The following is a 13,022-nucleotide window of genomic DNA, read 5'->3' as shown; positions in this document are numbered from 1 at the left end:
AGAGTTTTTCTGGAGAATCTTGGATATGAGACTGAGGAAGTGGTTCATAACCCAGAAAAGTACAGCAAGAAAGGACTAAAGAAACTTACATATGAGCGAAATGTAATGTATTCCAACATAAATGGAGTGATATCGGGATTTTAGAACTCAACGATTACTTGAGGGACAAGAACCCAGATATTGTGGGTCTTACTGAAACAAAACTGAGAGAGGGAGAAGACCTGATGAAGGTTGGAGAAGGAAATATAACGTTTGGAAAAGAAATAGAGTAGGTAAGATGGGAGGAGGAGTGATGTTGCTGGTTAAAAAGATATAAAGGTGGATCAAGTGAAAAAGGTATGGGAAAGGCAGAAGTGCTAAAGATCAGAGCAGAAACTAATGAAGGAAAAAGAGGCACTACATAGTGGTGTACGTACCACCTAAGACAAATGCATGGTCAGTACAGGAATATGAAGAAATGATAAGTGATACAGGAACATGTCTGGAAGAAATGTTGGGTGGCTGTGAACGAACTATAATGATGGGAGATTTTAATTGTAAAGAGGTGTGTTGGGAGGACTGGTCAATGGAAGGATCAGAGACAACATGGGGAAATACACTATTGACACTGGCAATGGAAAATGTGTTAACTCAGTGGGTCAAAGAAGATACTAGGTTTGGAGGAGAGGGAGCATCGTCAAGACTGGACTTGGTCTTTAGTACAGAGCCAATGGTCATTGAGGAGATGAGGGTGGAGTGCCCTTTAGCAAAGAGTGATCATGCAGTTTTGGAGTTCAAGGTGATAGACGAAGAGAAATCTAGAAGAAATGAAGAATATAAAGTGGAAGATGGAATTATGCCAAGACAGATTTTGGAAACCTAAAGAAATTCTTTCAAGAGACAAATTGATGAAATTCAAGAGTGCTAAGGAGCAAATGAAAAGTGGAAGGAATTTATAAAAATATACAAAGAAGGTGAGAAAAATTTGTACCAATAAGACAACATAGAGAAGTTGGAAAGCAGGACTGGTTTAACGATAGATGTGAAAAGGCTAGAACAAGAAAAGAGGATGCATGGAAGAGGTGGAGAAGGAAAAGACGGATTAAGCAGTGGAAAGTTACAAAAGAGCAAGAAATGAATATGTGTTGATTAGAAGAGAAGAAAGAAAGAAACAAGAAAAGGATATAATTGATAAATGTAAAGACCAACCAAGGCTTTTTACAGACATGTGAACAACAACATCAAAAATAGAGAAAGTATTGAAAGTTTAGAAGTAAATGGAGTATGCAGTGAAGATCCCAGGAAATGGCAGAGGCTATGAATGGATGCTGGAAGGTATTCACAAAGGAGACTGCTTTTGACAAACCACTGGTAATGGAACAGAAAGGGATTATGAAGGAGTTTCAAGTAACTGTGGAGGAGATCAAGAACATGATGGGGAGTTTAGAAGTGAGAAAAGCTGTGGGACCTGATGGGGTATCAGGATGGATTTTAAGAGAATGCAGGAGCAATTGGCAGAAAAAGTTTGTGAAGTAATTGATGCCTCATTAAGGGAAGGTGTAGTGCCCCAAGACTGGAAAAGAGCTAACATTGTCCCAATCTATAAATCAGGTAACAAGAGAGACCCATTGAACTATAGACCAGTGTCACTTACAAGTGTGGTAGCTAAGATGTGTGAGAGGGTGGTGAAGAATAGATGGACAGACTTCTTGGAGAAAATGACATACTTTGTGAGTGTCAATTTGGTTTTAGAAAGGGCGTTCATGCACGACAAACCTGATATGTTACTATTCGAGGGTGATAGATGTAATACAGGAAAGAGATGGTTGGGCTGATGGAATATATCTGGATTTAAAAAAGGCCTTTGATAAGGTACCACACCAGAGACTGATCTGGAAACTTGAAATGGTAGGAGGAGTGCATGGCAGTTTACTAAAATGGATGGAAGACTTTTGGTAGGAAGAGAAATGAGAACAATAATTAAGGACAGACCATCAGAATGGGGATTGGTGGAGAGTGGAGTTCCACAGGGATCAGTGTTGGCACCAGTAATGTTCGCAGTCTACATAAATGACATGGTGGATGGGGTGTCCAGTTATGTGAGCCTATTTGCAGACGATGCAAAATTGTTAAGAAAAGTGAGATGTGACAAAGATTGCGAACTACTCCAGGAAGACTTGGACAGAATATGGAAATGGAGCTGTACATGGCAAATGGAGTTCAACACGACAAAATGCAAGAAAATAGAGTTTGGCAAGAGTGAAAGAAGAATCAGGAGTATGTACAAGATAGGAAATGAAGACATAAAACCAGTCATGAAGAAAAGACCTTGGGGTGACAATTACCAATGACCTATCGCCAGAGAGACATATAAACAAAATAATTGGAGAAGTATTGAACTTATTGAGGAACATAAGAGTGGCGTCAGATATCTAGATGAAGAAATGATGAAGAAAATAATTACTGCAATGATAAGACCGAGGCTTGAATATGCAACAATACAGTGGGCTCCGAACTTAAAGAAACACATAAGGAAACTAGAGAAAGTACAGAGGGCTGCAACGAAAATGGTGCCTGACTTAAGAGATTTGACTTATGAAGACAGACTGAAAAGAATGCAACTTCCAACCCTGGAAAACAGAAGAGAAAGGGGAGACCTGATAGCAATATACAGAGTGATGATTGGCATGGAAAAATGGATAGGGAAGATCTGTGTATGTGGAATGGAAGAATGTCGAGAGGGCATGGGAAAAACTAAAATGGCCACTTATAGGAGAGATGTGAAAAATATAGCTTCCTCATAGAAGGGTGGAAGCATGGAATAGTTTAGACGTGGAAGTGGTCAACGCAAGGAATATTCATGATTTTAAGAAAAGCTGGACATTAATAGATATGGAGACGGGACAACACGAGCATAGCTCTTTTCCGTATGTTACAATTAGGTAAATACAATTAGGTAAATACACACACACACACACACACACACACACACGGAGCAAGTTTAACTAAAAATGATAAGAACAAGAGATTAAAAATGATGTATACAAACATAGATGGGATTTTATCTAGTAAATTAGAATTAAGAGATTAAATAAAGAAAGAAGAACCAGATATTGTATGCCTGGTGGAAACAAAGTTAAATGAGGCAATAAAAATAGATATTGATAAAAGGTATAATATATGGAGGAGAGACAGAGTGGGTAAAGGAGGAGGAGGAGTCATGATGATGGTAAGGAAGGAGATAGTGGTAAATCAAGTGGAGTTTGGGGAAGGAAAATCAGAAATACTGTATGTTAAAGTACGTATTAATAAAAAGGAGTTAACAATCATTGGAACATATGTGCCACCAAAAACAAACTCATGGACTAACCAAGAATATAGAGACATGATAGATGACACAATAAGGAGTCTTACAAGAATCATTAAGGAAAGGAGAAAAGTGATATTGGTAGGAGATTTCAACTGTAAGGAGGTAGACTGGGAAAATTATGAAAGTGGTATGGGGAAGATGCCTGGGAGATAGATTCCTGAACCTAATGATAGATAATTTGATGGTCCAAAGAGTAAAGGAAAACACAAGATTCAGAGGAAACGATGAGCCGGCAAGATTAGACCTAGTTTTTACAAGGGATATACCAATTAACGATGATATAAGATATAAGTGCCCATTGGGAAAGAGTGACCATGTAATATTAGAAATGGATATAGAAGAAGGAAAGGAAGATAGAGATGAATCATACAAAGGAGACCGATCAAATTACAGAAAGGCTGATGTTGAGAATCTCAAGAACTATTTTAAAAACGTAAACTGGGAGGAGATGGAAAACTCATTAACGGTTTAAGAGAAGTATAACTTATTTTTGGAAATATGCAAAACTGGGGTCAGGGAATATGTTCCGAAATATAGACCTAAAGAAGAAGGAAAGAAAGATTGGTTTAATGCAAGATGTGCTAGGGCAAAGGAGAAACGAGATGAAGCATGGAAAAGGTGGAGAAGAAACAGAAATCCAGAAAATAAGGAAAACTTCAAAACAGCAAGAAATGAATATGCTAAGGTGAGAAAGGAAGAAAAAAACTATGAAAAGGACATTGTCGAAAAATGTAAGGAACAACCAAAATTGTTCTACAGATTCATAAATGGAAAAATAAGACAAAAAGAAACAATAGAAAGGTTAAAAGGAGAAAACGGAATGGTGGAAGACCCAAAAAGTATGGCAGAACTGTTAAATAGTAAATTTCATGAGGTCTTTACTAAGGAATCCAAATTTGAAAGACCACAGGGTAATAGAGAGACTGTCTATATGAAAGAGATTAAAGTAACCAAGCTTGAAATAAAAATGTTGATGACGGAATTGGATGAGGAAAAGGCAATGGGATCGGATGAAGTCTCAGGCAGAATACTGAAAGAATGTAGGGAAGAACTAGCAAGTCCAATATACAACATCATAAAATGCTCAATAGATAATGGAAAAGAGCTGAGGTGGTTCCCATATATAAGAGCGGAAGAAAGGAAGAACCTTTAAATTACAGACCGGTATCACTAACTAGTGTAATATGCAAGATGTGTGAAAAAGTAATAAAGAAGCAATGGATTGAGTTTCTTGAAGACAACAAAATAATATCAAATAGCCAATTTGGTTTTAGAAAAGGTCGGTCATGTGTGACAAATTTATTGAGTTTCTACTCTAGAATAGTTGATAAAGTACAAGAGAGAGAGGGATGGGTTGACTGTATTTATTTAGATCTAAAAAAGGCTTTTGATAAAGTGCCACATGAAAGATTACTATGGAAGTTAGAGGAGAAGGGTGGCTTAAAAGGAAGCACATTGAGATGGATGAAGAATTACTTAAGGGGGAGAGAAATAAGGACGATAGTTAAAGATATGAAGTCCAAGTGGAGAACAGTAGACAGCGGAGTGCCACAGGGGTCAGTATTGGCACCAATACTTTTTCTCGTATATATAAATGACATGCCAGAGGAGTGAACAGCTACATAAATCTGTTTATGGATGATGCGAAACTGTGCAGAATCATTAAACAAAAGAGGATTGTGAAATACTACAGGAAGACTTAAACAAGATCTGGAAATGGAGCAAAAAATGGGAGATGGAATTCAATGTGGACAAAAGCCATGTCATGGAAATAGGAAAAAGTGAAAGACGACCAGTGGGAATCTATAAGATGGGAGATGGAGTAGAACTAGAAAAAGTAAAAAGGAAAAGGACTTGGGAGTGACAATGGAAGAAAATAATCAACCGGTAAGCCATATTGATAGAATTTTCGGAGAGACGTATAATTTGCTAAGGAATATTGGAGTAGCATTTCACTATATGGACAAGGAAATGATGAAGAAATTGATAAGTACTAAAATAAGACCTAGATTGGAATATGCAGGAGTTGTGTGGACTCCCATAAAAAGAAACACATAAGAAAATTAGAGAGACTACAAAAATGGCTACAAGAATGGTTCCAGAATTTAAAGGGATGGCATATGAGGAGAGACTAAAGGCAATGGATCTACCAACCTTGGAGCAGAAAAGAGAGAGAGGATCTGATACAAGTTTATAAATTGATTAATGGAATGGATGAAGTGGATAATGAGAAACTGATCCTGAGAGAAGAATATGACTTTAGAAGCACAAGATCGCATAGTAAGAAACTAAGGAAGGGACGATGTCTGAGAGATGTTAAAAAATTTAGTTTCCCGCAAAGATGTGTTGAGACTTGGAACAGTTTGAGTGAGGAAGTGGTGTCAGCAAAGAGTGTACATAGTTTTAAAGAAAAATTGGATAAGTGTAGATATGGAGACGGGACCACACGAGCATAAAGCCTAGGCCCTGTAAAACTACAACTAGGTAAATACAACTAGGTAAATACACACACACACACTAGGTAAAGTACAACTAGGTAAATACACACATCGCGTAGTGTAGTGGTTAGCACGCTTGACTCACAATCGAGAGGGCTGGGTTCGAATCCTGGCGCGGCGAGGCAAATGGGCAAGCCTCTTAATGTGTAGCCCTGTTCACCTAGCAGTAAATAGTACGGTATGTAACTTGAGGGTTGTGGCCTCGCTTTGGTGTGTGGAGTGTGTTGTGGTCTCAGTCCCACCAAGATTGGTCTATGAGCTCTGAGCTCTGTAATGGGGAAGACTGGCTGGGTGACCAGCAGACGACCAAGGTGAATTACACACACACACACACACACACACACACACACACACACACACACACACACACACACACACACACACACACACACACACACACACACACACACGAGAGAGACGCGGTCGAGGAAAGATGGACTGGCGCCGTTCCGACAATCAGCTGATCTTCACTAGTACATACCTGTTGTACAGTTTTTACAGTGGCATGGGCAGGTAGTGTGGACTCATTTTTTTCATGCAATTAATTATTAAGGAATGATGAGTGAAAAAGAGATTCCATCAAAATACAGACATGAGATTAGAGATGGAATGAAAGCTAATGATGACTATGCTGGTGAGGGAAAGCGTGTATTCGAAGGTTTCGATGCGACGACTACTTCACTACTAAAGAGAGTGTTAAATATTGAATATAAACTAGATAAATTGATAAAGGAGAATATGGAAATGAAAGTGATTGAAGAACAGAATAAAGAGTTTATAAAACTGAGAAAAAGGATAAAAAAAGTGAAAGAAAACAAAGCTAGGCTAAGAGCGGAAAACGAAGAACTGAAAAAGGAAGTAGCTAACTACAAGAAGCAGATGGAAGAAGGACTCGGTAAAGCCGAGAAAGAAAAAGAGAAGCTGAAAAATCTAGTAAACAAGGAAGAGGAAAGAGTACAGAACGTGATTAAAAAAGAAGCACAAGCATGGAGAGTCCAAGATAAGAAAGATAAGGCTGATTTTCAGGATGTGAATCCGGAACAACTTAAAGAAAAAGAAGAAAATATGACAAGCAAAATGATAGGAGTCCTCAAGACAAAAGAATATTTAGTTAGAGAAATTGCAGAAAAAAAGAAGTGTAGTCGTATTTGGAATAAAAGAAAAAATTAAAATATAGACCAAAAAGAGAAAAAGAAGAAATGAAATCAGTCAAAGACCTACTGAAGAATCTAAACGACGAAGATAGGCAGAACTTGGAAGAGGAAGTAGAAGAAATAAACAGAATGGGACCATATCAAGAAGGAAAAATGAGACCAATTAAAATACTACTAAAATCACAAGCAGCAACAGAAGAAATATTATATAGAACAACAAAACTTAGAGAAACAGAAGGCTGCAAGGATATCTACATAAAGAAAAATAGAAATGAGGAAAAAAGGAAGAGATACAATGAACTGGCGGCAGCAGTAAGGGAAAAGAATAATGAAAGGTCAGAAAAGAAGGCATTTTTTTTGGAGAATTCTAGGGGACAAGATAAGGAAATGGTATATAAACAAGAAGGAAGAGAAAATAGTGGAACAAGTTTAACTAAAAATGATAAAGGCAAAAGACTGAAAATGATGTATACGAACATAGACGGGGTTTTATCAAGTAAACTAGAATTAAGAGATTACATAAAGAAAGAAAATCCGGATATTGTATGCCTGGCTGAAACAAAACTAAATGAGGAAATCAAAATAGTCTTGGATAATAGGTATAATGTATGGAGAAGAGACAGAGGGGGTAAAGGAGGAGGAGTCATGATAATGTCAAGGAAGGAGATAGTGATAAACCAAGTGGAATGTGGAGAAGGAAAAGCAGAAGTATTGTATATTAAGATGCATATTAATAAAAAGAGTTAACAATCATTATAACATATGTGCCACCAAAAACTAATTCATGGACCAATCAAGAATATAAAGACATGATAGATGACACTATAAGGAGTCTAATGAGAATTGTTAAAGAAAGGAGAAAAGTGATATTAATAGATTTCAACTGTAAAGAAGTGGACTGGGAAAATTATGAAAGTGGTATGGGGGAAGAAGCCTGGGGAGAAAGATTCTTGAACCTAATGATAGACAATATGATGGACCAGAAAGTAAAGGAATGCACAAGATTCAGAGGAAACGATGAGCCGGCGAGATTGGACCTAGTTTTTACAAGGGGCATACAAATGAATGATGATATAAGATATAAGTGCCCATTGGGAAAGAGTGACCATGCAATATTAGAAATAGATATAGAAGAGGGAAAGGAAGATAGAGATGATTCATACAAAGGAGACCGATTAAATTACAGAAAGGCTGACATTGAGAATCTCAAGAACTATTTTAAAAAACGTAGACTGGGAGGAGATGGAAAACTCAGAGACAATGCAAGAGAAATATAACTTATTTTTGGAAATATACAAAACAGGAGTCAGGGAATATGTTCCGAAATACAGACGTAAAGAAAAAGGAAAGAAAGATTGGTTTAATGCAAGGTGTGCTAGGGGAAAGGAGAAAAGAGATGGAGCATGGAAAAGGTGGAGAAGAAATAGAAATCCAGCAAATAAGGAAAACTTCAAGGCAGCGAAAAATGAATATGTTAAGGTGAGGAAGGAAGAGGAAAAGAACTTCCGAAAAGGACATTGTCGAAAAATGTAAGGAGCAACCAAAATTGTTCTATAGATTCATAAATGGAAAAATTAGGCAAAGAAAAAATAGAAAGGTTAAAAGGAGAGAACGGGATGGTGGAAGACCCAAAAAGTATGGCAGAACTATTAAATAAAAAATTCCAGGAGGTCTTTACTAAGGAATCCAAATTTGAAAGGCCACAAGGTAATAGAGAGACAATCTATATGAAAGAGATTAAAGTAACCAAGCTTGGAATAAAAGAGTTAATGAAGGAACTGGATGAAGAGAAGGCAATGGGACCAGATGAAGTCTCAGGCAGAATACTGAAAGAATGTAGGGAAGAACTAACAAGTCCTATATACAATATCATGAAATGCTCAATAGAAAATGGAACAGTACCAGTAGAATGGAAAAGAGCTGAGGTGGTTCCCATATATAAGAGCGGAAGAAAGGAAGAACCTTTGAATTACAGACCTGTATCACTAACTAGTGTAATATGCAAGATGTGTGAAAGAATAATAAAGAAACAATGGATCGAGTTCCTTGAAGACAACAAATTAATATCAAATAACCAATTTGGTTTTAGAAAAAGACGGTCTTGTATAACTAATTTATTGAGTTTCTATTCTAGAATAGTTGATAGAGTACAAGAGAGAGAGGGATGGGTTGACTCTATTTATTTGGATTTAAAAAAGGCGTTTGATAAATTGCCACATGCAAGATTACTATGGAAGTTAGAGGAGAAGGGTGGCTTAAAAGGAAGCAAATTGAGATGGATAGAAAATTATTTGAGGGGGAGAGAAATAAGGACAGTAGTTAAAGATATGAAGTCCAAATGGAGAGCAGTAGAAAGCGGAGTGCCACAGGGTTCAGTATTGGCACCAATACTTTTTTTCATTTATATTAACGACATGCCAGAAGGAGTGAACAGCTACATAAATCTGTTTGCAGATGATACGAAACTGTGCAGAGTTATAAAGCAAAAAGAGGATTGTGAAATACTGCAAGAAGACCTAAATAAGATCTGGGAATGGAGTAAAAGTGGGAAATGTAATTCAATGTGAACAAAAGCCATGTCATGGAAATGGGAAAGAGGGAAAGACGACCCATGGGAATCTATAAGATGGGAGATGGAGTAGAACTGGAGAAAGTTAAAAAGGAAAAGGACTTAGGAGTGACAATGGAAGAAAACAATCAACCAGTAAGCCATATTGATGGAATTTTTAGAGAAACATATAATTTGCTAAGGAATATTGGAGTAGCATTTCACTACATGGACAAAGAAATGATGAAGAAATTGATAAGTACTATAATAAGACCCAGATTGGAATATGCAGGAGTAGTGTGGACCCCTCATAAAAAGAAACACATAAGGAAATTGGAGAGACTACAAAAAATGGCTACAAGAATGGTTCCAAAATTTGAAGGGATGACATATGAGGAGAGACTAAAGGCTATGGATCTACCAACCCTGGAACAAAGAAGAGAGAGAGGAGACCTGATACAAATTTATAAATTGATCAACGGAATGGACCAAGTTGATAATGAGAAACTGATCCTGAGATAAGAATATGACATCCGAAGCACAAGATCGCATAGTAAAAAGCTGAGAAAAGGAAGATGTCTGATAGATATTAAAAAATATAGTTTTCCGCAGAGATGTATTGAGACGTGGAACAGTTTAAATGAAGAAGTAGTGTCTGTAACAAGTGTGCATACTTTTAAAGTAAGATTGGATAAGTGTAGATATGGAGACGGGGCCACACGAGCATAAAGCCCAGGCCCTGTAAAACTACAACTAGGTAAATACACAGTGTAACGTAGTGGCTCACACCTGAGAAGGCCTGGCTGTGAGAATATTAAAAAGTTTGCTTTCCACAAAGGATGGTGGACATATGGAACAGCTTGAGAGAAGAGATTGTATGTAACAGCAGAAAGTGTGCATGAATTTAAGGAAAAGTTGTACAAAATTAGATATGGAGATAGGTCACTATGAGGCCCATTTGAGCCCTGTAATATACAACTAAGTACCTAAATACACAGCATAACTTAGTGATTAGTATGCTCAGATCACACCAAAGAGTTTAAGTCACAACCTAGGTGAGGCAAATGGGTGACCAGCAGACAACCAACGATGAATGACACACTTGCCTGGTCAGAGTCCAAAGCCAATTCTGAGGCACCTTGCCTTGCTCTTCGCCGGAGGATCCTCAAAATGTAGAAAGCAGCCATACCTGTTGGATAGGTGACGCTTAAGCCTTTCACTACTATTTGGTTTGTCTTTGCTAAATTACCAGTCACTCAGGGATGTCTTGCCTTGTTCTGCAGCCTCCTCCAAACATTGTATGGCATTAAAGTTGGTCTCTTTTTTTGCCTAATTCTTTCTTGTAGGTGTTTGCACATCTTAGAGAGAGAGAGAGAGAGAGAGAGAGAGAGAGAGAGAGAGAGAGATACTGAACACTCACAAGTCATCTCTCCCATAAACATGCAGTCTGCCTGAAGGAAAGGATGGTTGAACTTGACTACATTGCCGTGACTGTTTTTAGAATAGATGCGATCTGTCCATCTGTGGGGGAGAGGGAGGGGAGAAGATGTGAATGTTTCTGGTGTTTCAGGTGTATCATTGTGTTATTAGTAATTGTAGTGGTGATGATGATTGCTTAAACAGATTTTTTCTTTCATTGTCACTATTTCAGAAGCTGAATTTCTACTACAAAATTTAGCAAAACTGAAGGAAGTGTTGAGTGAGAGGGGAGCAGATTGCTTAACTAAATATGTAACTCACTGAATCCTGAAACTGAAAATTGTATTGACAACAACCTAGTGTCGGTGTGCAGTACTCACTTGGCTGATATGGTGTTGATGGAGCCTGTCGACACCATGATGAAGGCCAACATCATTTGCTTCTTTGTCCATGCCATGCTGAACCACTTGGTTTTTCACCTGGCCGTTTGCCTTAAATCAATCTTAATCTGTTATAATTGTTACCCTATAAAAGACAATAGAATTTTTGTTTTGTCTTTTCTATTTTTCTTAATCAAATCTAAGAGCAATCTGCACCCTAGAAAAATTATCTTAGAATTCCAGTTTTTTTTCTTACACGACCACTGTTGAGGTGAAATGTATAATCCTGCAAGTGACTTTGTTGAGTTAGGAAGTTGAAGAGGCTGGCAGGTCCTGGGAGAGGTGGACGATGCTCCTCATTGTAGTGGTGTTAGTGGACAGAGAAGGTAGCAGGCTGCTGGAAAGTGACAAGTATTGTATTTGTTCTCCTTATCATTTCCACCTATTCACTATCTTGATGGCAGGTAGTGTGGACACACTACTAATCAGAAACCAATTGTTAGTACTATAATCTTTTACAGTGATAGATTGAGGTTAGATTTCCATTGTCATGCCATTGGTTGCAAACATGTTGTGGTTGGTGAGCCATTCATCATAGCTTGGATGCTCAAGGACTTCATTGTGATACTCATTACAAAGAAAGAACTCAAGGTAGGATGAGCCATAGATATAATCTATCCTCACAGTGGAAATAAAGAGCTTTAGGATTACCTACAACTACCATATATAGTAAAAACAATATATATTCCAGTATTAAAGTGTACTACTACATAAGTGTCAGTGTAGCCATATCACCTCTCCTGTCACAGGGGTTGTGGTTTCCAGCAGCTGGCATGTCACTGGATGATGGTGTCATGTACAGTTGTGGTCAGAAATTGAGTACCATTCTGCTTCTTTTCATTGTATTTGATGTTTCTTTCCAATCTTAAGTTCTCTGACCTGCCAGCAGTCTCTTTTATAAAGCAAGTGAACCTGTGGACTCCAGGCTGAGGCAGAAACACTGAGCATAATAGAAGTGAGTGCAGGATGTTATTCACCTTTGGTCCATTGCTCTACAACAACCACTCAAAGCAATCAGACAGGAGAACTCAGACAACTTCACATTCTCAGCTGCACTTGTTGGGGGTCATATCCAGGAACATAGTGCATCTTTTCACTAGGTGGGCTGAGGGAGGCAGTTGTATTGCTAATAATTTCCCACTGATTCCATAAACCTGTATTTCTTGACTGGGAATAACTTTGTTGTGTTTTGGATTAAGTGGAAGAAAAAGGTGATGATAAAGATATTGTAATTATTATTATTATTATTTATTTATTGTTTTTATGTATCTATTTCTTATCACTTATTGTTTTACTGTATATTACTGTACTTATTCTTTTTCTCTGCTTTCTTTCATGTGTATTATCTTTGATAGTGACAAGACTTGTAAGAGCTTATCATGTGTGGTAAGCCATCCAGTCACTCAATGGCAAATGTGGTGACATATTAGTAAACATGCATAGTATCTTGTTAGTCACTCATGTGGTTCTTAAAAACAGTATTGTGTTGAATTACAGTCTTTTAGGCTGAAAATATCAAGTTGCTTTATGTATATTCTACAGTGTGTGTGTGTGTGTTTTGTGTGTGTTTCTAGTAATTTCACTTGTCCAGTCATTCTTTCAGTTTGTAAACAT

At 37.6% G+C, this 13,022-nt stretch overlaps 1 protein-coding gene across 6 annotated transcripts in view; it reads right to left on the bottom strand.

Annotated features, from left to right (window-relative positions):
- The window catches only part of LOC123498983 (solute carrier family 35 member F6-like), a 31,350-nt gene extending 19,575 nt beyond the window's left edge, over positions 1-11,775 (bottom strand). For 2 of the 6 annotated variants that reach the window (XM_045246617.1, XM_045246616.1), the window contains exons 1-3: positions 11,349-11,775; positions 10,970-11,070; positions 10,656-10,738 (exon numbers count right to left, since the gene is read on the bottom strand). In XM_045246617.1, coding sequence (XP_045102552.1) covers positions 10,656-10,738; positions 10,970-11,070; positions 11,349-11,425 — 261 coding nt within the window. In that variant the 5' untranslated portion in view covers positions 11,426-11,775. The remainder of the gene's footprint in view (positions 1-10,655; positions 10,739-10,969; positions 11,071-11,348) is intronic. The other 4 variants (XM_045246614.1, XM_045246613.1, XM_045246615.1 and 1 more) reach the window with 4 other exon arrangements.
- Between the last annotated feature and the right edge of the window lie 1,247 nt (positions 11,776-13,022).

The sequence above is a fragment of the Portunus trituberculatus genome, chromosome 48 (assembly GCF_017591435.1).
Source record: "Portunus trituberculatus isolate SZX2019 chromosome 48, ASM1759143v1, whole genome shotgun sequence".
Classification (NCBI taxonomy): domain Eukaryota; kingdom Metazoa; phylum Arthropoda; class Malacostraca; order Decapoda; family Portunidae; genus Portunus; species Portunus trituberculatus.
This window is presented reverse-complemented; position numbering and strand designations above follow the sequence as displayed.